General features: G+C 40.6%; 1 protein-coding gene across 1 annotated transcript in view; it reads left to right on the top strand.

The window, feature by feature from the left end:
* SPTLC2 (serine palmitoyltransferase long chain base subunit 2) overlaps window positions 1-25036 on the top strand; it is a 77235-nt gene that overhangs the window by 13725 nt on the left and 38474 nt on the right. The window contains exons 3-9 of the mRNA XM_061367514.1: window positions 8386-8540; window positions 9560-9708; window positions 10028-10152; window positions 15559-15652; window positions 18268-18373; window positions 19209-19428; window positions 21250-21376. Of these exons, the coding sequence (XP_061223498.1) occupies window positions 8386-8540; window positions 9560-9708; window positions 10028-10152; window positions 15559-15652; window positions 18268-18373; window positions 19209-19428; window positions 21250-21376 (976 nt within the window). The remainder of the gene's footprint in view (window positions 1-8385; window positions 8541-9559; window positions 9709-10027; window positions 10153-15558; window positions 15653-18267; window positions 18374-19208; window positions 19429-21249; window positions 21377-25036) is intronic.

Genomic DNA, 25036 nt, shown 5'->3' with positions numbered 1-25036 from the left:
CAGGTGAGGTCTCACAGGAGCAGAGTAGAGGGGCAGGATCACCTCCTTCAACCTGCTGGTCACGCTCCTTTTGATGCAGCCCAGGATACAGTTGGCTTTTTGGACTGCGAGCGCACACTTCCAGCTCATGTTAAGTTTCTCATCAACCAAAGCATTTTCATAGGACTTTAATGAGCAATAGTTTTTTTGTATTTATTGGTTGAAAGTACGGGAACTTAAATTTGTGCTATTTGCAAAACTGAATTCTAGGATCTGGAAGTAAAAGTCTTGGATCCCTTTTAACAGTTACAGTATCGAAGTAAGGATTGCTGGCTAAATCTCAGCTTGAAATTTGATGTGTTCATTAATGTAACTTGAGATACTATGGTTTATGTCACCTGAGAATAAGACATCCTTGTATTTTTCTGTGTAAAAACTAGAAGTTGGTACCGAAGAGAACAGTCAAACAGTTGGAAAAATCTACTAAGCCATTAGAAGAAACATTTAAATATTGGTCTGTACTCATGGCACTTGAGTATTAGAAGGATGTAACTGAAGTGTTGGTGCAGTTACTCTATACTGCTATCATTCGATTTCTCTTGCACAGTTTTTGTGGAATGTTTGTTCTGTTACCAGTGTTTAAGATGCAAGACTACTTACAGTAGCCCTTTTCTGTGGGAGCAGTCATGGCTGACATGAGAGTGTACAAAAGGAGGACATCAGGCAGTAGGTCTAATTTGGGAATACATTATTGATGAGGCTCTTGGTAAAAATAGTCACAGAGGGTGCTGAAATATAACGCTTATTAGCAACTCATTATCAGAGTTTTAAAAGAAATTTAGTCTTGAAATTTTTTATAAATTAACTTAGCATTGCATCTTACCCTGAAAACAGTTGCTTAATTGCACCTCCTGGACTGATGAAGTTGAAACCCTTTGTGTGTTGGTGTCATGGTTTAAGCCCAGCCGGCAACCCAGAACCACGCAGCTGCTCACTCACTCCCCCACTTCCTCCCCTGGCTCCCGGAGGGATGGGGAGAAGAATCAAAAGAATGTAACTCCCACGGGTTGAGATAAGAGCAGTCCAGTAACTAAGGTATAACACAAAGCCACTATTGCTACCACCAATAATAATGAAGATGATCAGGGAAATAATAAGGGAAGATAATACAACCGCTCACCACCTGCTGACTGATACCCAGCCTGACTGAGTGGTGATCTAGCCCTTCCGGGTAGCTGCCCCCAGTTTATATACTGGGCATGACAGGCCCAGTATATATTGCTTTTCACTTTCTGACAGTTTATTATATGGTGGGGCCTCTTTAGCATGCATAACCTACTCCTCCGGTGACATTCCAAAATCTTTGCCCTCTGGCCAGTCCATGATGACTTCTAGAATGCCTGGACAACTGGGATTTTATGTTTGAGCTCCTTGTGTAATTAGTGCAGCCCACTTACTCCGTGTAGCATCGGTTGCATGATGTGTAGATGAGACCCTGCCTTTGAACATCCAACCCAGCACAGGCAGCTGGGGTGCCAGGAGGAGCTGTGCTTCAGTGCCAATCACTTCCAAAGCAGCTCGAGCCCCTTCATAGGCTGCCAATATCTCTTTCTCAGTTCGGGTATAGCTGGCCTCGAATCCTTTGTATCCCCAACTCCAAAAGCTGAGTGGTCAACCTTGATTTCCCCTGGAGCTTTCTGCCAGAGGCTCCAGGTAGGACCATTCTCCCCGGCTGCGGTGTACAGTACATTTCTTACATCTGACCCTATCCGGGCTGGTCCAAGGGCCACTGCATGAACTATCTCTTGTTTGATTTGCTCAAAGGCTTGTTGTTGCTCAGGGCCCCATTTAAAATCACTTTTCTTCTGAGTCACATGATAAAGAGGGCTTACAAACCAACTGTAAGTTGGGATGTGCATTCTCCAGAACCCCACTGCACACAAGAAAGCTTGTGTTTCTTTCCTTATTAGTTGGTGGAGACATTGCTGTTACCTTGTTGATCGCATCTGTGGGGATCTGGCGACATCCATGTTGCCATTTTATTCCCAAAAATTCAATCTCCCATGCAGGTTGTTTTATGGCAAAACCAGCTTTCAGCAGGATTTGGATTATTTTCCTCCCTTTCTCAAAAAATTCTTCTGCTGTTATCACCCCACACGATAACGTCATCAATGTATTGCAGGTGTTCTGGATAATGCACATCCCAAATTACAGTTTGATTGTAAGCCCTTTCTATCATGTGACACGAAAGAAAACTGCACCAGCTACTAAGAAGAAGAAAAATGACTGCTACTGCTGAACTCAGGACAGTTGGTCATGACTTGCAGTGAAAAGATGCTTGTATTCTGGTTTTGTTTTGTGCATAGTATATCTGTGGATGGAGCTAGTAGGACATGCTAATGAGTATTGTGTAAGAATGAAAAATAGGAAATCCCATTTAAAAAATTCTGGTGTTAAAAGAAATTTCAGCCTAGTGTGCGTCCCCCAAATCGCATTTCTAGTGCATAAGTTGGAATAGGTGTTTCCAATATTGGACAAATAAAAAGTGATCCTGTGAAGTCTAGAACATACAGTACTTTTATCCTCACGCTTTGCTGCTTTACGCTTTGTTTGCCTACAAATGAATTGATGAGAGCACATTGCATTGTATCTAATGTGGGAGCCAGGTTTATTTCGGTGCAGGGGAGGGGGGTGGTAGTGTGGTGCTCAGTAACTTTGTTTTGAAACAGTTTAAAGCAATTTTCAAATTTTAATCTCTCAAGCTGCTGTCCAGCAGCCCAATCTTTTGGTGCGGGAATGCAGATACTAGTGCGCAGAAAGGCTCAAAACTTGCACTTTTTTTTTTCCTTATTAATACATAAAATCAGAGCCTGCAGCTCAGAAAAGAGATCAGAGAAGCCCTGCAGTTACCGTAGGCTAGGCTGTGGCAGACTTGTGACCTTTGTGTAGAAAGTAGTATTTTTTAAATACTTAAATTCTAGAGAGCCAACTTGGTAATTAGTATTTTCTTAAATACCAAGCAAAAGAGTTAGCTTTACCTTTTTGAAATAATTCATAATTGCTTAAGTGAAAAGCTCAGAGCAAAAGCAGCAGCAGTAGCTGCATAGCTGAACAGTGTGTAACAGCCTGCTTTGTAAGTGAAACAAACTTATGTGATGCAGGGAAGTATTTCATAAAAGGCTGAGTTAACTAGTCCAGAAAGGTGTGGAATTGAAGTGTGTAAGCTTTCTGTGGTGTGTTTCTGAAGGTGATGGCAGTTAAAAATAGAATGTAAACTTAGGTCCAAAATGTAGTATTACAGACACCAAGAAAAACACCTTCAGTTTTTGTGTGGTTTTTAGGGCACTTTATTTCAGTAGAGCAACTCCTTCCTTAAATTGTCACTTAATACTGTAATCTTAGTCTGTTCATCAGAACTAGGAAACAAAAGTGACCAAACTAATTTCAAGTGTTTTCAACAAGTCTCTGGGACTGTCTCTGATGGTAGGTAATTCCTTAGAATTACTAGAGCTTTGCATTGAAATTAATGATTCCAGGAAAACCTAATATTCGCTAACAGTTGGAACACAAAAGGGTGAAAAGGGAAATAGTCTACTGAGTTTTGGCTTTGTTCAAAATATATCCTTTTCCAGCTGGGCTTTTCCTGGAAACCAGTGTTGTGTAGCACATCCTCTCCAAAGCATTATCAGTCTGTTCTTGGCATGGATAAGCAGCAAGATTAACAATTCTCAATTACCCTGGAATCAATTTATGCATACCCAGTTTAATGTAACATCTAGTCATATAGTGCAGTTAAATCTGCAAAATGCTTGTAGAATTTTATAGGCAGAATGAAAATCACCTTTACCTTTATCCAGTGTGATTTGCAAGTCGATTACAGTGTATGTTTTGTATATGGAAGCAGCTGTGTAAATGGGGCTGGTAATTCTCTAACATACCTCTTCATTCTCAGTAGCTTGCCCAGTTAGAACATGTTTCTAGCATCTGTGGTTTTCAAACACTCATTCATGAGAATCCAGCTGTAGGAGTGTTTTGGGACAGTGAAATTTACTCTTTTGCTCAGTGTTGTCTTAGCATCTGTACAGCTCATCAGAGGCCTCTTGATGGTATAGAGGCTACCCACAGTTATTGCTCCACTTTTTTTTTTTTTTTTGACTCATGTAACAGTGAGACAAAACTAGTCTTTCTGCTTCCTTTTAGAAGCCTGAAATCTGTGGCAGTTGTCTACTCCTGATTTCCATTCAGTAAGTTTTGTATTACCAGGGAACATGTTATACAAATTGCAGATCAGCCCGGCTGGTGCTCATGGCACCATTTGTTAGGTTAGGTGCAACACTGTGGGAAATTGGCTCTAAAAGCAGGATAATCACTGAATTTGCATGTCAGTGTGCCCCAAGCTAATGGTTACAAAGGTGTCATTATAATCTTCACTTGTTGTAGTATTAATTTACCGTATGATGAAATCCTGGGTTCCCAAATAACCTGTGCTAAGGTGCTGCGCCCCAAGGGAGAATTTTATTCTTTCCATGTTTCACTCTTTCTTGAAATTGCTATGCCTTTCAGGCTTCTGGGAGACTGTGAGTACTTAGGTTTCTCCATCAGGCCTCATCTTTCTAATAGGGGATATGTTCTGGCTTAAATCAATAGGAATGAAGCTGTTTATGATTTCATAGCTCCATGTTCATATGAATTCAAATGAAAGAACATGCTGGTTTTGCTCCTTCCTTTGGAATCTGTATAACCTTTGCAGTTGTTTGACCATGCTTACTCTGGAGATTGCTCAAAGAATCAACTCGCTCATAGAATGTTTTCCCTCCAGATGAAGCTGTTCCATCTCAGGCTTGATATTCCTAGTCTGTTATGACTAGAAATGCTGGATCTGAAATAGGATGATAACTTGATGGAAAAATAACAATAAGCTCTGAAGATCATTTAAAGGTGACAATGTTTACTTCCAGCAATAGGGCACTGTTGCAGAACAGCAGTGTGGCCACATGTGCCAAAAATTGAAATAGATTTTGTCCCACTTCCCAAATGTTTTTTTCTTGGTTCAGAGATTGAAAACGTTTAATTTCCCTTTTTGTTGTAGTGTCCTCTCTACTCTCCATATGAAATGCCATATTGTAGAAAGATGGGAAAAAACAACCAACCAACCAGAGTACAGCTAGCCCTCAAGCCAGTCAGACAAACCATCTGGTCCTGGAAGCCACTTCCAAAAGAGGGCTCTCAGACTCTGAGTGTCACTAGCAGTGTATAGAACATAATACCCCTTCCACTTCTCTTTGTGTTCTCAGATGCATGGGTTATGAGAACCCCTGGGTAGGGCAAAGATTACCGAGGAAATGGACAATCCAGTTTTGATTTATGCCAACAGTTCTTGCCTGTCCTACTCCGAGGAATTCTCTCCTAAGAGCTAGCTGAGGGTGGTTTATTAGGGGTGGGTAGGATGGACAACAGAGGGATTGTCATTAAGCTGATATATCATTGGGAGCCCTTTGCTAGAATTTTACAGTTTGGTACTCCCAAAAACTAAGGCTAGTGTCCTGTATTAGACCTTACTTCCCTTACCCATAATTTGTTCCTTGAATTCTTGTTGACTTTAAAGACACTTTTTTTGCTTATCGTAATCTACTTGGTTCAGAGAACTTCTCTGCTTCACAGTTAAATAACTTTAAACTTAGTTATACTTTTGGCTCATAAGGTCATACTTGCGTTACGTATCTCAGTGATGTCAGCTTGTTGTGGGTGACTGTCTTTATCTCACCAGCTGAGCTTGTTATGCTTCCTGCTTTGACAGCTTGTGTTTCAAAAGAAAGTGTACTATCTGATAAGTAATCTGAGAAGAGATTGGACTGTATCGGCCCAGGTGTAGCTGCTTGAGTTGGTACAATGACTCATTTCCAGCCTCCGCTCCTAACCAAGGGCCTTGGCTAAAATCTCAGTTGTTTCCTGGGTCACATAGTTTGTGTGCTTGAGTAACTACTGCAAAGCTGAAATCTCACACAGAAGTGGTCAGGAAGAGTTGAAAATGCTTTAAAAGGATCTCAGCAGGTTATAATTAAACATAAGTTTGACCTGATGATCTTAAAGCTCTTTTCAAACCTAGTTGATTCTGTGATTCTGTAACAAGTACAGGTCTCTGAAGTGTTGCTCTTCTAATGTACCAGGTTTGTTTTTTGATCTTCTCAGTTCCCCCAGTCCTTTACAAATAATTAGCAGGTGGTTTCAGACACTTGACGATAATTATTTTGATTTTGTGTCATGAATTAGGATCTTCTTAGTATTTTGCTACGGGTACTTACATGTGTCACCGCTTTGTAATACAGTACAGTAGCTATGCAACTTTTCACGTGTATGAAGGAAGTTCTTGAATGCACTTGTCAGTCCTGACATGTTTTTCTCCATTGTACAAGTTAAAAGTTTGTTAGTGATTCAGCCTTGAAATCCACTTTCTGCCTGGATCAACATGAGACACTGAAGCTCAGGAAGGGTAGAGCTGGGTAGCTACTTCAGAAAACCAATTATTTTCTAGTGGAGTACAGCTTTGTATCAGCTGACCTCCTACCCTTCTTAACATCTCTTGACAAAGAGCCTTCAGAGAAGACCTGGCACATTTGAAATAATGCAAAGCTATACTTAAGTAGGAATATGGAAGAAATAATTGCCCTTCTATGCATCTTGGCTCATAGGAATCTTGTTTCCGCTGTCTGTCCTTGCTGAGTGAAGACATACTTGTGATTCCTTTGAGGAGTGATCACTAGCTAAATATAATCTGTTTTCCATCACTGAAATAATGGAAATTAATATTTTTGTGCCTTTTTGGCATGTAATTATGCACAGGCAAATCAGAAGAAGGCTTATATGCAAATGTGCCTGCTTAAAAGTTGGCACTGTTGGGCTCTGTCTCTCCTGTGCAGCTGCTGGTAGGAGGATGCAAAGAGACCTAGATGGTTCCTTTACTCCAATCTGAAAAAACAAAGTTGTCAAATCATTAAAATAGGAAAGTAAAGAAAAAAGTATTCTTCCTGTAGTTAAATATTATAACTAAAGAGCTTGTCAGTGCTCATTTGTTTGAGTTGTTAGTAAAAAGTTGGCTTAAATGCCCCTAGTTTTGCTTCAGTGGTACAGCTGTCAAGCACTGTAACACTTGGTCAGACAGATATTCTGTCTTGCTTATTCTGTCAACAAAAATAAAATGCCCCTCACCATGTTTGCATTTCTTTTGTGAAAACAGGAAGAAATGCTATGCTGGCTCTTTGTCATAAATTCTACCTTTTGCTTTTGTAGATTATTAAAAAGGCTTCCCCCCACCCCCTAACAGTAGCAAATAAATTATGCTCTCTTATCACAACTGAATGTCAAGCTTCCTTTTAATTGAATAGTAATAAGGAAATCTCATGACTTTGGATCATTTTAAGTAGGCCAGAAAAAATGTTCTTAAATGTTCAGATGTCCTTGTTGTCACAGTTAGTTTGACATTCCTGTGTGTTATCCATTCAAGACAGTCACTTTTCCTGAAAAACTCTGGAAGGGAAGCTAGATTTCAGGAAATACTCATTCAGAGAAATCCTGTGGGACTTAAGTGCTGATAAGCTGCGCAGAAGAGGAGTGCTGTAATGTAGCTTACTAGCTTGGTTTCAGAACAAGAAATTGTGGAAAGTTGTAATGATAATCTCTATAATAATGCTAGTGATGCTGTATTAAATGTGTTTCTTGTGAACAGTATAGAATACAGAAGATTACCACAGTTTTCAAATTATTTGTATATGCAGTTGAGCAGAGCATGCTGTTTGGTGCGTGTTCCCTTGCTTTGCTTAACTCTGAAGGTTGAATACAAATCTCTTGCAAAGATGATATGCCTGTCCGTTTCACAAAGGGGTTATTGTATGTTTGAGAGATGTTCTGCTCACCTGCCAGGACAACCAAGATATTTCAAGTCCAAGGTTTTAGCACTTCTTCTCCTATATGTTAGAGTTCTTTGAGGCTTTCTAAATTGAAGCATGACCGAATGCCATGATTATTTTTTCTACTTGTAGCTGAGAGCTTTAAGATTCTATGAGCTACTTAAGTTATAGATGAAAAAACACGTGCTATTGAGGAAATTTTGGAGATATAGTAGATTTGCACATTGACAAGGTTTGGAAATCACACGTAACATGGATTTTGTACCAGCAGATGAATTTTCAGGTTTTCTGCCACTCCCAAATAATTTTGCACTTGTACAGATTTCCAGGATTAAAACACCTTGGGTGGAATTGGTTTCAGGGCTTGTGATGAAAAACTCTGACTTTTCCTGGAGTTTTCTTTTTTTTTTTTTTTTTTTTGTAAATTACACCTGACTGACAGAAACAACCCTTCTTACTCCTACTTTGCTGTAATATATATTTTCATTTTTATGTGTTTCAGGACTTTGTCCCATTGTACCAGGACTTTGAAAATTTCTACACCAGAAACCTCTATATGCGCATTCGGGACAGCTGGAACCGTCCAATCTGCAGTGTGCCGGGGGCCAGGGTGGACATGATGGAGAGGGTTTCCCATGACTACAACTGGACGTTCACGTGAGTCAAAATTGAAGAAAAGGCTTGAAGTAGAGGGCCTGGAAGAGCAAGTTGTAGTCTCTGTGGTTAAAGGAGCAGTGAATCATGTTTGTTTTCAACTTTCCACTGTCTTGAGTCAATGAATTTTGCTCTTCTGAAATACATCTGGCCAAGATGGGTTTTTTTTTGTGTATAATCTTTTGGCTGCTTACTAAGGCTCCTGACTGCCCATCTCATGGGCGTACACCTGTAATAAAATTAATACTTTGGTGTGTGATGACCAGAACCCAGGTAGATATTTTGAATTGCACTGTTACTTGTAGACTTGTGTTAATTTAGGATGAGTCCTAACACTTGAAGTAAATATTGCTGCTAGAAACTGAATTTAACTCAGTTGTTTTGAATCAGAACTGAAGTAGCCTGTAGAAACAAAATCAGAAATTCAAGGACAAGGATTTTTACAAATTGGAAATGACATATTACAAGTTAGATGTAAAGAGGTTTTCAGCACTGTATTTGGTGAAACTCGTTATGTCTCGACTTGCCTTTCAAGTGCAAAATAATTAGAACTTTTTTCCATTAAACTTCTTCCTTAATCTCCTTGTCACGTACTGTTAGCACAGCAGTGTCAGATGTGTTTCCTTTCTGTGGTTAGAGGATATCCTGCTTGAGGGGGTGCCAAGTTAATTGATACAGAGATCTTATTTTGTTACTGAGAAATAAGTTGTATGTTTCTGGAATGGAGGGGGTTTGTCAGAGAAACAAGTTGTTTGAGAAGCCTCAGGCAATTTTCCCCACGATAACAAATTCACCTTTAAGGAAGACCCTTCTGGGAACTGGTTTGAGACCGTAAGATAGGGGAAGCATCGCTTTCACTAGTTATTTCACTCTGATGAGAGGCAGTACTGAAATAATTTAATCCTTGGTTCTACTGATTTTTTATATTTCAGTGTATGTTCTAGGAAACTGAAATAAGAATCTTCTGGTGTAGAATTTTTTTAATAATGAGTGGTCTGACTTGTGGTGTCCTTAAAATACAGGTACACAGGGAGAGTGATAAAGGACATTATTAATATGGGTTCCTACAACTACCTTGGATTTGCACAGAAGGCTGGGACTTGCCAAGAAGCAGCAGCTAAAGTTCTGTCCCAGTATGGAGCTGGCGTGTGCAGCACTAGGCAGGAGATGGGTAAGTTGGGGCAGGAAAGGATGTTCCCTGATTGTCTGTAATCTGATTGCAGGTCTTTGAAACATTACTTGTTCCAGCTTTTGAACTTGAGACTAATCAATAAAGGGGCTTTTACTTTATTGACTTGCTGGCTTTAGTTTACATGGCACAGCAGTTGGCTCGCTTAAATTTTCTTCCATCCCTGCTTCCTCCCCCCCACCTGTATTCTCTTGTGGCCCCTTTATTTAAAGAGCAGCAGGGTTGGTGGAAATTCTTCTTGTAGATTATAACAATAATGAAAGCTTCTCACTCCTGAGTTTCTCATTTGTTTTATGTGCAGGAAACTTGGACAAACATGAGGAGCTGGAAAAGCTAGTTGCCAGGTTCCTAGGTGTGGAATCTGCAATGGCATATGGAATGGGGTTTGCAACCAACTCCATGAACATTCCTGCTTTAGTTGGCAAGGTATGGCTTAAGTCACTGGCAAAAGCTTATCTAACAAAGACTCTGCTGGTTGGATTTTTCTAAAAGCTACTTGTTTGGGTTTCTTCAATGGCTACTCCTGCAGATATTGTCTATGGAAACTGTAGGCCACAGTATGAATCTCTAACCTTTACAAAAGTCTTTGTGGGAAGCAGCATTGTGGGACCAGTAGCAGTCCAGATCTTGCTCTTTTTCTGGGAGAGAGACTAGCATGTTAAGGCTTGCTTCCTCAAGCTACTCATTAGTGTATGAAATGGTGGCTGATGAACAGACTGATTGGCTGAAGGTATTTTGATGCTCTTGACACTCAGAAATGTGTCAGTGAGACACAGAGATAAGCTGGATTGCATGTTGGTGTATACAGAATTTATTATCTTTGACAACCAAAAAATCCTTTCTTTGAAGGACCAAAATATTAGTAGAAAAGCTGTTTGAGAGAAACAAGGTCAGATTTAAAGACTGATGATGTCTACTGCGTGCTCCATAGAGTTATGGAATGGTTTGTGTTTTAAGCGACCTTAAAGATTATCTAGTTTCAACCCCCCTGCCATTGGCAGGGACACCTTCCTCTAGAACAGGTTACTCAAAGCCCCATCCAGCCTGGCCTTGAACACTGCCAGGGATGGGGCAGCTGCAGCTTCTCTGGGCAACGTCTTCCAGGGCCTCACCAGCCTCACAGTGAAGATTGTCTTCCTAATATCTAATCAGAATTTACCCCCTTGCAATTTAAAGCCATTCTGCATTGTCCTGTAACTACCATGCCCATGTTAAAAGTCCCTCTCCAGCTTTCTTGTTGGCACTTGGTACTTGGAAGGCTGCTATGAATAAGGTCTCTCTGGAATCTTCTCCAGGCTGAACAAACCCAACCCTTTCAGCCTGTTTTCATTTAAGAGGGCTCCAGCCCTCTGGTCATCCTTCTAATGTTGGAGGCCTGAGAACTGAACACAGTGCTTCAGGTGGGGTCTCATTAGAGCAGAGTAGAGGGGGAGAATCACTTTCTTCAACCTGCTGGTCATGTTGGTTTTTTTTGATGCAACGCAGGATATGGTTTGATTTCTTGGCTGCAGTTGCACATTGTCATAAAACAGTACACTAAGCAGCCTGACTGTCCTGCACCTCAGACTGTGGGTTTTGTAGCTATTGGAGAATGAAATGGAGAGAGCTCTTCGTTCGCATTTTCTGCAAAGTAAGTGTTATCATATGTGTTCTCATAGTTCCTACTTGAGAGTAGAATAGGGTGAGTAAAGGGTTTTTCCTCTTTTGAAAATGATTCACTGTTAACCTAATGCAACTAGCCTATTGCAACTCTTAGTCCTGTGTAGTGATTTATTTTCCCTTTATTCCATTTATTTATATTCCTACTTCCTGCGATCACTTTGTAAATTCTTCAACTTGTGATATGTACAGATTATAAAATTGCTGCCTTGTTCTTCCTGGCAACTTTTCCTGGTGGATCTCTTCTTGACTAGCTGTAGTGTCTTACCACATGCTATTTTATTTGTAACTGTGAAGTAGCACTGTTTACATATTGCCTTTTTGCATTTGGTCTATTAATTTTTAAATATCAAATGCTTTCCGTAATGAAAGATGTTTGAGTCTGATGCCAAAGAGAAATTTAGTGCATGAGGATCACACTGTATGTATTTAATACCTTCTGAGAATAGCCTTACTCAACTCCTTAGTTTTCACATTTGAACTTCAACAGGTTTTACAGCCATTTGAGAGATTCTGAACAGTAAATACCAAGGCATGTAACATACCTGTTTTCATGCACATTAACTTGCACGTTTACAAAACTAACTCTTTTCACACATGGGTACAGCAGTCTATGCTATGTTAGTAATGAGCATACTTGGTTTTGGTGCACTGAAGTAGTAAGAAGCTTCAGTCTCGTAACACTGGAAGTGCCCTTATACCGAGTTGAATACTCCAAACAGAAAATACACTCTTCTGAAGAAGAGTTCTTGTCAGAAGAACCACTTAGCAGTTCAAAATATTCACTAAATAGTTGGGTTTGGGGTTTTTTGGGGGGTGCCTGAGGTTACTTCTCACTGCACTTTTGATTTCTGAGCAAAAATCCTGAGTTCTGGCACCACCCAGTACACAATTGTCTGCATGTGCACAGTCTGTTTGGCAGTGATTGATCGAATCCTCAGTAAAGCCCAGACACTCCCAAGCTTGCTGAAACTTTTTTTTTCCTTTCTTTTTTGTTGGTTTTTTTTTGATGTTCTTGTTTGTTTGTTTGTTTGAATTTTATTTTATTACTCTTTTTGTCTCTCTGCATGTCCTGTATACATTTTCAGATTCAAAGGTACTTGGAACATGGATATTTTTTTTTAAGTTTGTCAAATGTAATGGCATCTGCATTTGGCCAGAAGGAATTTCTTTGACAGTCACTGATAAGATCTAATGCTAATCATTATTCACATCTTATCTGGGTACCTATATTGCAACTTAATTAGTTTAAAACTGAAACACTGCAATAAAATTACTCACATATATGTAGTACTGGACCACCTGTTCTGTTTTTGCCCTGTGGAATCCTTGAGCATTTCGTTTATGTTGCTGCTGAATCCTCTTAATAGCAGTAAATATGACTTGACTATCCTAGGATCCAACTGTACCCTATAATCTGATCAACAGTTGTCAGCAAAGGAATTCAAAAGCTTCATCAACATTACCTAGTTGATATTTATTCATTATCCCTTGATAACAGCAGCTTCTGCTGAGCAGGTGCTGAAAACAGGTATGGTTGGTGTACACTGGAAGTTGTATTTAGAATCATAGAATTATAGAATAGTTAGGGTTGCAAAGGACCTTAAGATCATCAAGTTCCAACCCCCCTGTCATGGGCAGGGACACCTTGTTCTAAACCGTATCACCAAGGCCGTGTCCAGCCTGGCCTTGAACACTGCCAGGGATGGAGCATTCAGAACCTCCCTAGGTGGCCCGCGCTCCCTGGGGCAGGTTTTTACCCAATCAGGGCTGGTGCCGCTGCTCCTGGCTCCGCCCCCTGTGAGTCCCTGCTCGCATCAGCTGAGCAGCCGGCTCCTGGGCAGGTCCTGTCGAGGACTTGAGGCCCCCTCGGTGGCTCTGCTCTCGTCGCTCCGAGTTGAGGCTCCTGGACGCTGATCTCCCCCCGCTCTGGCGTTGAAGGCGTCCTCGCTCGAGCTACTCACCTCAGCAATTTACTGCAATTGCTGACAGCAATTTCAACACTTAAAGCATTACTAGAACCAGGTCTTTCTGTACCTGACAGTTTTCAGCAGGAAAGACCCACTGTTGGCAGCAAAGTTGTTGGCTGCCAAGTATGCTGAGTCTAGACCACAGATAATGTGAGATTTGAGGATTACCATTTGAGGCTAAGATAGACTCTGAAACTTGCCTGTTTTGAAGTAAGTATCATAAATGTAGTTACTGTAACTAGCTAATAACAGCATTCAGTACTGCCTTTAGCACAGAGCTTTTCATCATGGCTCTGGACTGACAAGAGGCTAGATGATGGATTTAGAGCAATGGAGCTTGAAGGGTGTAAGAAAACTAATTTCTGTGTATAGTTAGTTTGTGAAATTACACAATTCGTGTATGCAGCACTCTGGTAAAATGGGGCATTCACTTCAGTTTCCATGTCTGCTCTGTGGAATTAATTGCTAAATCTGATCTTCACTGACATGTTTTTCTCTATACCAGTAGTGTCCAGTTAGTGTTGACGGTCTTGTATCAAATGTAAGTTTGCTGATAAATGCAACTTAAGTCTTACCATTGTAGTAGCAGCACTCAGTTACATATGATCATCAGTACTGTACTATATCAGTGGCTTCTTTGATCCTTTTCGGTCTCTCTAGTGGCAGATGATACTAGACTCTTCATCTTAAGTTTTAAATTAATTTTTGTCTAATTCAATATCCTCTTCTGTTACAGGGGGTGCAAAGTGGCTGCTTAGTGATTTGTTAAATCTCTTTCCTTTACCAAGAGCTCATCATTGTTTTTACAGGAAAGGTCTTTGTAGGCTGTTAATCTCTTCCTCTTTTTTAAATCTATCACTCTTCTTACTTCATGTAAGAATGGTTCTAGTACTGGATTGTTCAGGTTTTGTTAAGGTAGTGTTTAACAGCAATGCCCTCTGACATAGTATACATACTCATTGTCTGGTATAGTAGCTCCAAAGAGCAAATGTTAGTTGGAAATTTCCATGCTCTTTATGTCAAAGCCTGTGAAATACAGAGAGTAACAGTGTTCTGAGCACTTGAGATTTAGTGCAGTTTCTGGGGAAGACCAGTCTTGAGCTTTCCCAGGATGCAGCATATTTCTAGGTGCATTGCAGTTCCAGTGCAAAACTTTCTTTATTGCAGAGAAAATAATCCTATTGTCTGTGACACCTCCTTGTGTAACTGCAGGCAGTACTTTTCACAGTCCTTTCTCGTAAATCTCATTGCAGAGTCATTCTTGACTCTTCCCTCCACCAGTTGTTAATAGAGAAACATAGAATGAGCTTGTGTTTTAGTGTCAAATCTTCAGCAACTTAACATGCTTTTGGATTTTTAACTTAGTCACTTCTAGAGTTGCAGCAGATTTGCATGGTAATTGCTGAGGTTGTTTAGAAATATTATTGTTCTCTTACAAGCTAATCCCCCAATATTAATTCTGATAGTCCACAGTGATAACTGAATGCTCAGTGTATCAGCTGTTGACCTGTAATCATTGCTGCTCTCAGAACAGACATAGCCTGTGTTGGTATTTGTCCAGGGATTTATCTTCCCTTTTTTCAGAAGGCAAACAAATTCAATGTTATGTTTAATAGCTTCAGAAAGTAACTCTATTTCACTCTGCAATTTTGTTCTCCACTTCCTGTCTCTTGTATGTTACCTCTGTCTACCAAGTACTTAAGAATTTTGCTTGTTACGGCAAAGTAGTTCCATTTGTACCATGGAGCACACGTGGGTTTAGTCAATGGTTACCTCCTAATGTAAGAAATAGGGCAACTTTTATAAGGTCTTTTAATCTAGGGCTTCAGTGGCCTCTTCCTTAGCAGCACTGTAGGCCTGCTGAGTGAACTGCAGGAAGCTGCTCTGCCTTCTCTTTCCCCTAACTGCATAGGAGTATGAGTACTAATCGCCAACATGAGATACTCAGGTAGACTCAGCTGCAGAACTTCTGGGAAGAGTGAAACTTAAATGGTTCTTCCAGTTAACAGCAGTTATGTGTTTTTATTTGCCATACTGTGGCTGCACACTTTTTTTTAGCCAGTCCTGCCTGGGCTACAAGCATTTATATTGGATTTTTTTTTCTTTCTTTAGATGATATCTAAGCAGTTCAGAGCTGCGAGGTGTTATATGCTTGGCTGTGAAACATAACTGTTTCAATATCTTCTTTCCCCTTCTAATTCAGGGCTGTCTGATTTTGAGTGATGAACTGAATCATGCATCACTAGTGCTTGGAGCAAGACTGTCAGGAGCAACTATTCGAATCTTTAAGCACAACAGTAAGTATCAGATTGTGGACTGTGCCTTTCTGCCAGTGCTGTATATCAAATACAATCTCTTCTAATAGTTAGAAATCCAGTTTCATGCAAGAAAATCAGTTGCTGGCTACCTGAAAGGTCAGAAGACTGCTGCTACTGAGAATTTAATCATCTGGAATTGGATGTTTTTTATATGTTCAGTCTTGGCTAGTAACACTTCTGTCCTGAAGCTATTCTGGCCTACATCTCGTGTGTATGAAGAGGAACATGCTGTCCCTTTGCATAGTCTAGGGAAACTAGTGTTTTAACATGGCTTCTTGCTACTTGGATAGCTCGGCATGGTTAGACTAACACTCATGTGTCACATAATAATGCAGTCTTGTAGTGATCTAGGTTACATCTTGGACGATAAGAAAGTTTAATTTTAGGACCAGATGCTGACCTGTTTCAAAGTAACAAAAGCTTACCAGTGTAGATGTCCTGGCTAAACTAGACAGCCATGCAGTGGTACAATGTAATACAAAAGGAATTTTGTGAATATGAAGCGTAGATTAATTTTGCCAAATTACTTGTTGTAATTACTTGTTTCCAAAATAATACAGAATTTTCATTTTGCTAGATTCTGCTTCCTCCAGAGGAGTTGTTTAGAATAACTTTCAAAGTAAAAATGCTTAGGCTTCTACTGAGAATACCTGGTTGTCCTTGATTAGTCAAGTCACTATCTTCATTCTTCAGCTGCTCCTAATACTCTTTATAGTATCAGTCCCTGATCTCATGGTGACTCTTGCTGTCTTTGAAGTGTGTGGCGGTGACAACAAAGCTTGGGTGGCTGAAATTGTTTTCCTTTCTTCGCCCTATTTGATAGAGGATCCTCTGCTGCTTACTGGTGTTTTTTTTTATGTTCTCTTTCTTTTTCTCTGTTGTTTGATTAACTTTTTTACGAAAGTACAGAGCTCACTGTAACATTCGGTGATTTTTATTATTATTAGTCTGTTTTTCTTAATTCTTCATAAATCTTGATGGGCAAGATCACATAAGCTTTGCATTAAACTTCTGCATTACTTTAGATATGCTTCTGAACATTGCATCCAGTTCCAGACTTTCAGGGAACACTGGTGATAGATACCTTTAGATGTGAGAAGATCTTAAGGGCTCAGGTGTGATGAGGGAGAAGAAACCATTTATGGGAATGGGGTGCAAACTGTCAGTGATGAGATGAGGGGATATTCTAGAAACCTTATAGATGGTGGAGATCTGTGGAAGAGAATAGAGTGGTAGGTTAGAATCAGAAGGCAAAGCGCAAGCAATTGGCCTGTCAAGATGATACTCAGTTCATAGCTACATACGTATTCGCAGTTCTACTCGTTATAGTGTTTGCTGCCTTAGTTAACTTCATCTTCCTGAGATGTTAATGGCTTCATATTCTGGTTTTTAGAAATCATGGGGGGTGGGGGGGGATGATTAAAATCCCCCTTCAATTCATTGTTCAATGTTTCCATCTTTTTCCTACTTTATTCTGCAGTTTGTCCTTTTTACTAAGATCAGACCTAGTTCCCATCTTTCCATCTTCAGACATGAGAGCAGAAGTTTATATTCCATCATTCTCCCCAGTTGCACTAAACTTGTCCTTTCTCCCTTGAGAGGCAGGGATTCCACTGCTTCTTTGTCTTTTTTTTGAACATCAGCTGTCTTTTCACAGTCTATTAACTGACCTACTTTGCTGTATAATTTCTAGTCTAGTTCTAGTTCACAACTCCTCTCACTGCTACAACCGCCCTAGCCTACCAATCTTCTTTTCATGATTGATTGTGGGTTTTTTCATACCATAGTGCTTACATGTCTCTTGTTCAGCACTTCAGCTTTTATGGTTTAATTACTCACATCTCCACTCCTTTCCTCAGATCGTTTGGTTTTTAAGAGCTGATTTCATGTGTATTTATTTGCTTATACTAGTCAGGTTTCCTGGGATCAGTGTTTGTGGCCAAAGGTAGTAAGGTTTCAGAATACATTGCTACTAGCAATTTCATCTGTCTAGTTCCTGATATGCCAGGCACTGTTCTCTTCCCTACACTGGTGGTTCTTTTCTTTCCTTTTCTTGTTTTTTTGTTTGGGTTTTGGGGGTTTCGGGGGTGGGGGAGGTGTTGTGTTTTTTTTGTTTGGTAGTTTCCTGTTTCACGCCTCCAGTCCCATCAGTTTTGAACAAAGTAATAAAAAAAGGGCACTTGCTCCCCTTCTTGTTATGTGCTATGGTTTATCTTCTACTTACCTTTAGTTGATTCTTGAGCTTCCTTGTTCTTTTTTGAGTTATTTCTATCCACAAGGACATGCTTCCTACCTAATTATTCTTTCCCCCCCTGCCTCCCTTTTCCCCTGTTTTCTTTTTGTGCCTAATGCTCTAACTTCTGCTTTTAGCTTAGTATGATGAAATTCTTCCTTAGAGTTCATACAGTCACCCATTCCCTTTAATCTCATCTGTGGGCCCACAGCTAGATGGAGCCCATGCATATTGGCTTAGGTACAGTCTATTCTCCACACTGGAGCAATTTGTGCATTTTTGGCATATTGCTGTCTTTAGTCATGTCAAAGCTCAAGCTAGTAGCTGTTTTGGTACCATTTAACAGTAATTTCTGGTGCAGATATGCAAAGCCTGGAGAAGCTGCTCAAAGATGCTATTGTGCACGGGCAACCTCGTACACGGAGGCCCTGGAAAAAAATTCTTATCTTGGTGGAAGGAATATACAGGTACAAACTATTCTTTATATTCCTAGGACCCTCCACATGGGATCTAGCTGCTTAGTATTTGGGCTCCTTTGCCAAATCACTCTATGAATATTGTCACTTCATAGCTACTTTCTTAATCTCATCTGGGAATTCAATTGCACTATGTATGTCTCGCATCCTGGACTTTCTGTTGCTAGTACTGTACTGCACTGTGGGAAATACTGTAATAGCTGGTGTTACCACAGTGCTTCCCACATCTTGATTATATGGTAAAAATTAATTAACCTAAACTGATCATTTATATCAGAGCTGAGGTCTTAAATTGTCTATTCCATTCTTTCTGTGCTCACTAGATAATGCTAGTGTGAATGGAATTGCACAAATTGAGTGTTTCTGCTAAAAGTGAGAGCATGTAGTAGGCTTAGCTCTGTTAGGCATTTAAATTATAGTATTAAATATTAATTTCAGCACTAAATGAGGCATTTTTGAGTGCTATTAATGAAAGCCTAGTCAGTTCTTAAAAACAACAGGTAAGTAGATGTCATCAGAATACTGACATTAGGGTGGAAGCAAAAATGAGGTCATTTATAAAAATGTCACGGAGCAGATGCCTTTGCTTTAACTCACTGTTGCTGCTACTACTTGGTCTATATGTCAGAATCCCAGAAGTGTTAAATAGGTTGAAGAATCTGGACCCTGGGTGCAAGGAGGACCTTTCCCTGCAGAACATGATGCACCTAGCAAATTTTGTGTGTTCATAAGTACTGAAAGAGTGAAGAAAGATTAGAGACTTTAGGCTCTGTAAAGAGGCCCTAGCCATTAAATCAACTTACAGTGAATTTCTGTTTTTCAACAGTATGGAGGGATCCATAGTCCGTTTGCCTGAAGTGATTGCCCTTAAGAAGAAGTATAAATCCTATCTGTACCTTGATGAGGCTCATAGTATAGGTGCCCTGGGTCCCAGTGGCCGGGGTGTAGTGGACTATTTTGGACTCAATCCAGAAGATGTGGATATCATGATGGGAACATTCACCAAAAGTTTTGGAGCTGCTGGAGGATACATAGGGGGCAAGAAGGTAAAAATCTGGGAATCTCATGGCTGTTTCAGGCTGGTGGTGAAGTCCTTCACTAAGCATTTCAAAATTGATCTGTTTCTCAACTACCCTGATTGTCCATTTGTTTCATAATTTTACATACTGTCTAATACTGTGAAAGTTTGTGCAGTGTAAAAGAGTCTAGTCTAGTAAAATACTTCATAATTTTAGAGTTCTCGCATGGTCAGCAATGATCTCAGTTTACAGAAGGCACAGTATGACTTCTTAGGAACAGTATAATTTCTTAGGAACTACTAGGAACCAGGAAAGCAGGGATTTCTTAATATTACTTTTAATGAGACTTGCAGGAGGAATGTCAAAAACTGATATTTTTCAGCTTGTTTGGAGAAAAATCCCTTTAGGTTAGTCTGGTAGAATTGATTCCCTCTGAACTTAAACAGTTTGCTTTCTAAAAAGACACTTCTTCCCTTTTTTTGTGGGGTGGGAGCAGGCTTGTTTGTGAGTGTTCTGTTTTTTGCTGCTGACTCTCTTCTATTGTAAAGTACTGCAAAAGTGTTGCCCTTGCCAAACCCCTCCTTTTGGGAGCAATGGTATAGGCAATTGCATGTTTCCCCTTTCTCATATCCTCAAATGTATCTTGCAGATCAGACTTCTAAGCTTTATTTAAGAGTAAAATTCTACCATTTTCCTATCAGGGCAATAATTTTTAGATAATACTAGTGACTGTTACTTCAGCCCATCCAAATGAAAATGGGATTTGCAGATATTCCTATTTAGGAGCTTACTACAGTTAGATTAAAATTACTCTGACGTCTTCTAAAGAGAAAAACTACCATATTAATTATCTTTTTCCAAAGGTACTACTGAGCTAGTAAGATTAACTCCCTTCGCATAAGGTGAAGTAGCTGAGAGTCCTCAGCTGGGTTTTACTACTGTTTGAGGGACTGCTTCAGAGGCAAGAGGTCTTAAATCTTCTTGCCTAGTTTGTTTCAAAGTCCCTTTACAACTTCATTTTATTCTGACTCCACACAGATAGCAACATAAAAGAGATAATATGTTCCCAGCTTGTGCTGTCTATGAGGCCATCATTATTTTATGGTTGCAGAAGACAGAATCTGTCCTGGCATTTACACTGGTGTTCATAATGTTTTGCTGGAGTAGTCTGGGTATTTTAGAGTGGTTTTATTACAGTTAACAACAAACAGCCTAGATTTATTGTATGTTGGTCCTTTGCTCCTGTTTGACTTGCATTTGCCCTCTAACAGATGTAGTGTGTTCACTGGCAAGTGCAGGAGAGGTAGGCTGGGGATTTTTCACTCTTAAATTACACCCCCTGCTTTATTTATATTGTGCTGATAAATGGGAGAAGATATTTTGTGGCCTAGTTCCCTGTTTTGTGACTTGTAGGGAAGTAATTATTTTGAACATGATAGATAAGCATCTGTGGATCATGCTCCCCAGTCTCATTTGCTTTATACTTGCACTGTTACAAAAAACACTTTGGAAGCACAGCGTGCTCACAGCTTGAGTAATGCAAACACCTTGTTGCAATCCAGTACTGGTGATGTTAGCTAAACAAGTCTGTTGTAGGCATTTGTCCCTGAGCAGTGAACATTTTTGAACATGACGTAATTATGGGTTGTGACGTCCCTGCTGTTTGCTTTTCAAATCTTTATTACTTGTACTGTAAAATCAATCTTTTGAGATATCTATTCTCTCCTATGACATTCGGAAAGAGATTTCTTGTGGTGGCCCGTTTTATTTTGTGATTAAGACATGACAGTAAAGCATTTCTGAGAGTGCTCGAAAGGCAATGTCTGATGCCTCTTGTTGTTTTGTTAGGAGCTGATTGATTACCTCAGAACATACTCTCACAGTGCTGTGTATGCAACATCAATGTCACCTCCTGTTGTGGAGCAAATCATCACCTCTGTGAAGTGCATTATGGGTGAAGATGGTACAACTGTTGGTGAGTCTTTCTAACACTAAGCATGTGGAAGGGGAAAGCTAAACAGAGTTTGACATGTAACTCATTCAGTGGACACATCCTTAATTGTCTGTTAGTACATGTAGACCTGGAATTTCTGGAGTAATAAACCAATTTACTAGTCTACTTGGCAGATCAGCCTAATAACATAAGAAATTTCCAGCTAGAGGTAAGTAATCTTAGCCTTAGATAAGGTGCAGTATTGTCTTGTATTGATTTTTTGTTTGTTTGTTTTGTGTCTAGCTCTTCTCCATTCTCTTCCCCATTCTGTCTTTTGTTATTTGCCCCCACTTTTTAGATGGATTTCAGGATATTTTGCTGTGTACCTTTTACAATCTTGTGTGCTGGTGACTGCAGGGGCAATGCTTTTGATTTTAATCTCTAGTATAATTTGATGTTTGCACCTCAGTTGAAGTAAATACGGGAACGTTTCTTAAATCCCTTTTCAGTTGGGGAGCTGGAGGCAGTTCTTAAGATCAGTAGACTTGATGCACTAGAGGAAGAAATTCAGCATATTTGTCTTTTTCATTATGAAAGTAAGAAATGGGAAATCTAAACTAGTCTTAGTGCATTCAAAGAAGTTAAAACCACAAATTCTTATGTCTAATTTGCCAAGTAGCTAACAGATTCTTTCAGTTACAGCATGAAGTAACTAACTTGGCACTTGTGGTATGTAATCTGCCTTGAAACTGAAATAGTACAGCACTTTGTATGTAGGATACTTTTCCCTCTTCACAGGTAATTAAAAAGTTGTGAGCAGCTCACATAAGGACGATAGTGGAGTTTGTTGGGGATCTGTCAGTGGTGGTTAGCTCAGCAGCTCATAGTATTCAAACTGCAGAACATAGTTAATGGGAGTTTCAGGCATCTGGCCACGAGGTGGTGGTGTGGACTGAAGAACTCTATTTGCTTTTGAACATGGGTCATCTGACAGCTAACGTGACAGTGAAAAAGCTTGCTGGAGAAATTACTTAAGTTTTCTGTTCTATCAGGTTTCATTCAGTTTGCTTACGTTATCTGAGAGCAGAGTTAAGTACCAGCAATTGGTGTTGGTGGTTGCTCAACAGAGAGGTTATCACTGAGGCAACTAGAGGCAGACAGCAGCCATATCTGTTCTAGCACTGAGTGCTTCCCAGAGGTCTGTGTGAGATACCTGTGCGAGCCAAGAGTTGTCCTCAGTGCTGGTCTCAAGAACAGATACTAGCAAAACTTCTGCTACATGAAAATTTGTGCAAAAGGGCTGGGTCTTCCAGTCAGCTTAAAAATGACTGAGCTCTTTCTAGCTGATGATTTGCCAGCAGTCTGTGGTCTACTCAGGCGTTGCTTGTTTTGGGTTTCTTCCAGTATCTGTTTTGCTTAATGAAGCAGGAAGCAAGGAATGTGGGTTTGTGTTTTTGTTTGTTTTGGGGGGTTGGGTGTTGAGACCCGGATGAAGATAGGTCAAGGGCGGTCTGCCTTAGTCGATGAGGAATGGGTTAAAGACCAGTTGAGCAATCTGGATATCCATAAATCCATGGGTCCAGATGGGATGCACCGCGGGTCTGAGGGAACTGGCTGAGGTCATTGCAGACCGCTCTCCATCATCTTTACCAAGTCTTGGGAAACGGGAGAGGTGCCTGAGGACTGGAGGAAAGCAAATGTCACTCCTGTCTTCAAAAAGGGCAAGAAGGAGGACCGGGTAACTATAGACCGGTTAGCCTCACCTCCGTTCCTGGGAAAGTGTGGAACACCTTATCTTGGTGCCATCTTAAGGCATATCAGGATAAGAGGGTTATGAGGGGCAGTCAACATGGCTTCACCAAGGGGAAGTCGTGCTTGACCAATCTTGTAGCCTTTTATGAGGAAATAACACGTGGATGGATGATGGCAGAGCGGTGGATGTGGTCTACCTCGACTTCAGCAAAGCGTTTGACACGGTCTCCCACAGCATCCTTGCGGCTAAATTGAGGAAGTGTGGTCTGGATGATCGGGTAGTGAGGTGGACTGTGAACTGGCTGAAGGAGAGAAGCCAGAGAGTTGTAGTCTATGGGGCGGAGTCTAGTTGGAGGCCTGTATCAGTGGAGTGCCTCAAGGGTCGGTACTGGGACCAGTATTATTTAATATATTCATTAACGATTTAGATGAGGGAATTGAGTGTACTATCAGCAAGTTTGCTGATGACACTAAGCTGGGAGGGGGCGACACGCAGAAGGCTGTGCTGCCATCCAGAGGGACCTGGACAGGCTGGAGAGCTGGGCGGGGAATAACTTGATGAAATATAACAAGGGAAAGTGTAGAGTCCTGCATCTGGGCAGGAACAACCCCAGGTTCCAGTATAGGCTGGGGAACGACCTGTTAGAGAGCAGTGTAGGGGAGAGGGACCTGGGGGTCCTGGTGGACGACAGGGTGACCATGAGCCGACACTGTGCCCTTGTGGCCAAGAAGGCCAATGGCATCCTGGGGTGTATTAGAAGGGGGGTGGTTAGTAGGTCGAGAGAGGTCCTCCTTCCCCTCTACTCTGCCCTGGTGAGACCTCATCTGGAATATTGTGTCCAGTTCTGGGCCCTCAGTTTAAAAAGGACAGGGACCTGCTGGAGAGAGTCCAGCGCAGGGCAACTAAGATGATTAAGGGAGTGGAGCATCTCCCTTATGAGGAAAGACTGAGGGAGCTGGGTCTCTAAGTTTGGAGAAGAGGAGTTGAGGGGTGCTTATTAGTGTATATAAATATATAAAGGGGGAGTGTCACGAGGATGGAGCCAGGCTCTTCTGTGGCAAACAATGAAAGGACAAGGGGTAATGGATACAATTGGAGCACAGGTTTTTGGGTTTTTTGTAGCTGATTTCTGTTTGCAGTATTCAAACTCAGGCATTTTTGGCCCTTTTCTGAGGCTACAGCATGATACTTGTTCAAGCTTGGAGAATGGATGTCAGTTCTACTCCAGACTGTTCTCCTGCCCTTATGCCAACAAGATCCATCAGAGCTGAAAGGTGAACCAGATCAGGAACTAATTTGGCAAAATAATAAAACGTTTTGGGTTTTTTGGTTTTTTTTTTTTTTTTTTTTAATTTTTATTTGGTAGTGTTGCTTAAAATGTGTGTCAGACTACATCCTGCTTATTTGGTGCTAAGCAGCATCAGAATTTGTAGCCTCTATTTTTAGTGAGAAAAGAAGTAGTTTTGGTGTTTGAAAGTTGTGTCATTTCAAAAAAGCCTCTGTACATACAATTTCTATGCAAACCATAGCACTTTTTGGAAGTGCTGGATGTAATAGCTGGATAGACAAAGTCCTGTCCCTTCATACCCAGGATATCTCAGCTACAGGTCTTGTGAAAGTGTTAGATGCTTAGCCAGTACGTCAGCCTTCAGCTAGAATAAACGCCTGATAGAATGATCTACATACTTCTCTGTTCATTTTCTGCGCAGTACTGTTTCCCAGTCATGCATTTTTTTAATTGCCTTAAGGCTTCAGAGATAATACTACTTTGTAGGCATTTCTGTGGATAAAGTTGGCAAAAGTTCAATTGGGTGAACTGAGCAGCTGCTTAGTGATAGTATGACAAAGTTGGGTTTTTTTCTTTGTTTAAAGCTTTGGCTGAAAAACTAGCTTGGATTCTGTAGAATTATAGGCAAGGCTCTGGAGGGCCACTGCCAGCAGTTGTTTCG

Source organism: Neopsephotus bourkii, unplaced genomic scaffold, assembly GCF_033783945.1.
Source record: "Neopsephotus bourkii isolate Nb327-2 ecotype Australia unplaced genomic scaffold, CSIRO-AGI_Nbou_v1 NB_1376, whole genome shotgun sequence".
In the NCBI taxonomy this organism is placed as follows: domain Eukaryota; kingdom Metazoa; phylum Chordata; class Aves; order Psittaciformes; family Psittacidae; genus Neopsephotus; species Neopsephotus bourkii.
The sequence above is the reverse complement of the archived record's forward strand: the minus strand, read 5'-3'. Positions and strand labels throughout refer to the sequence as shown.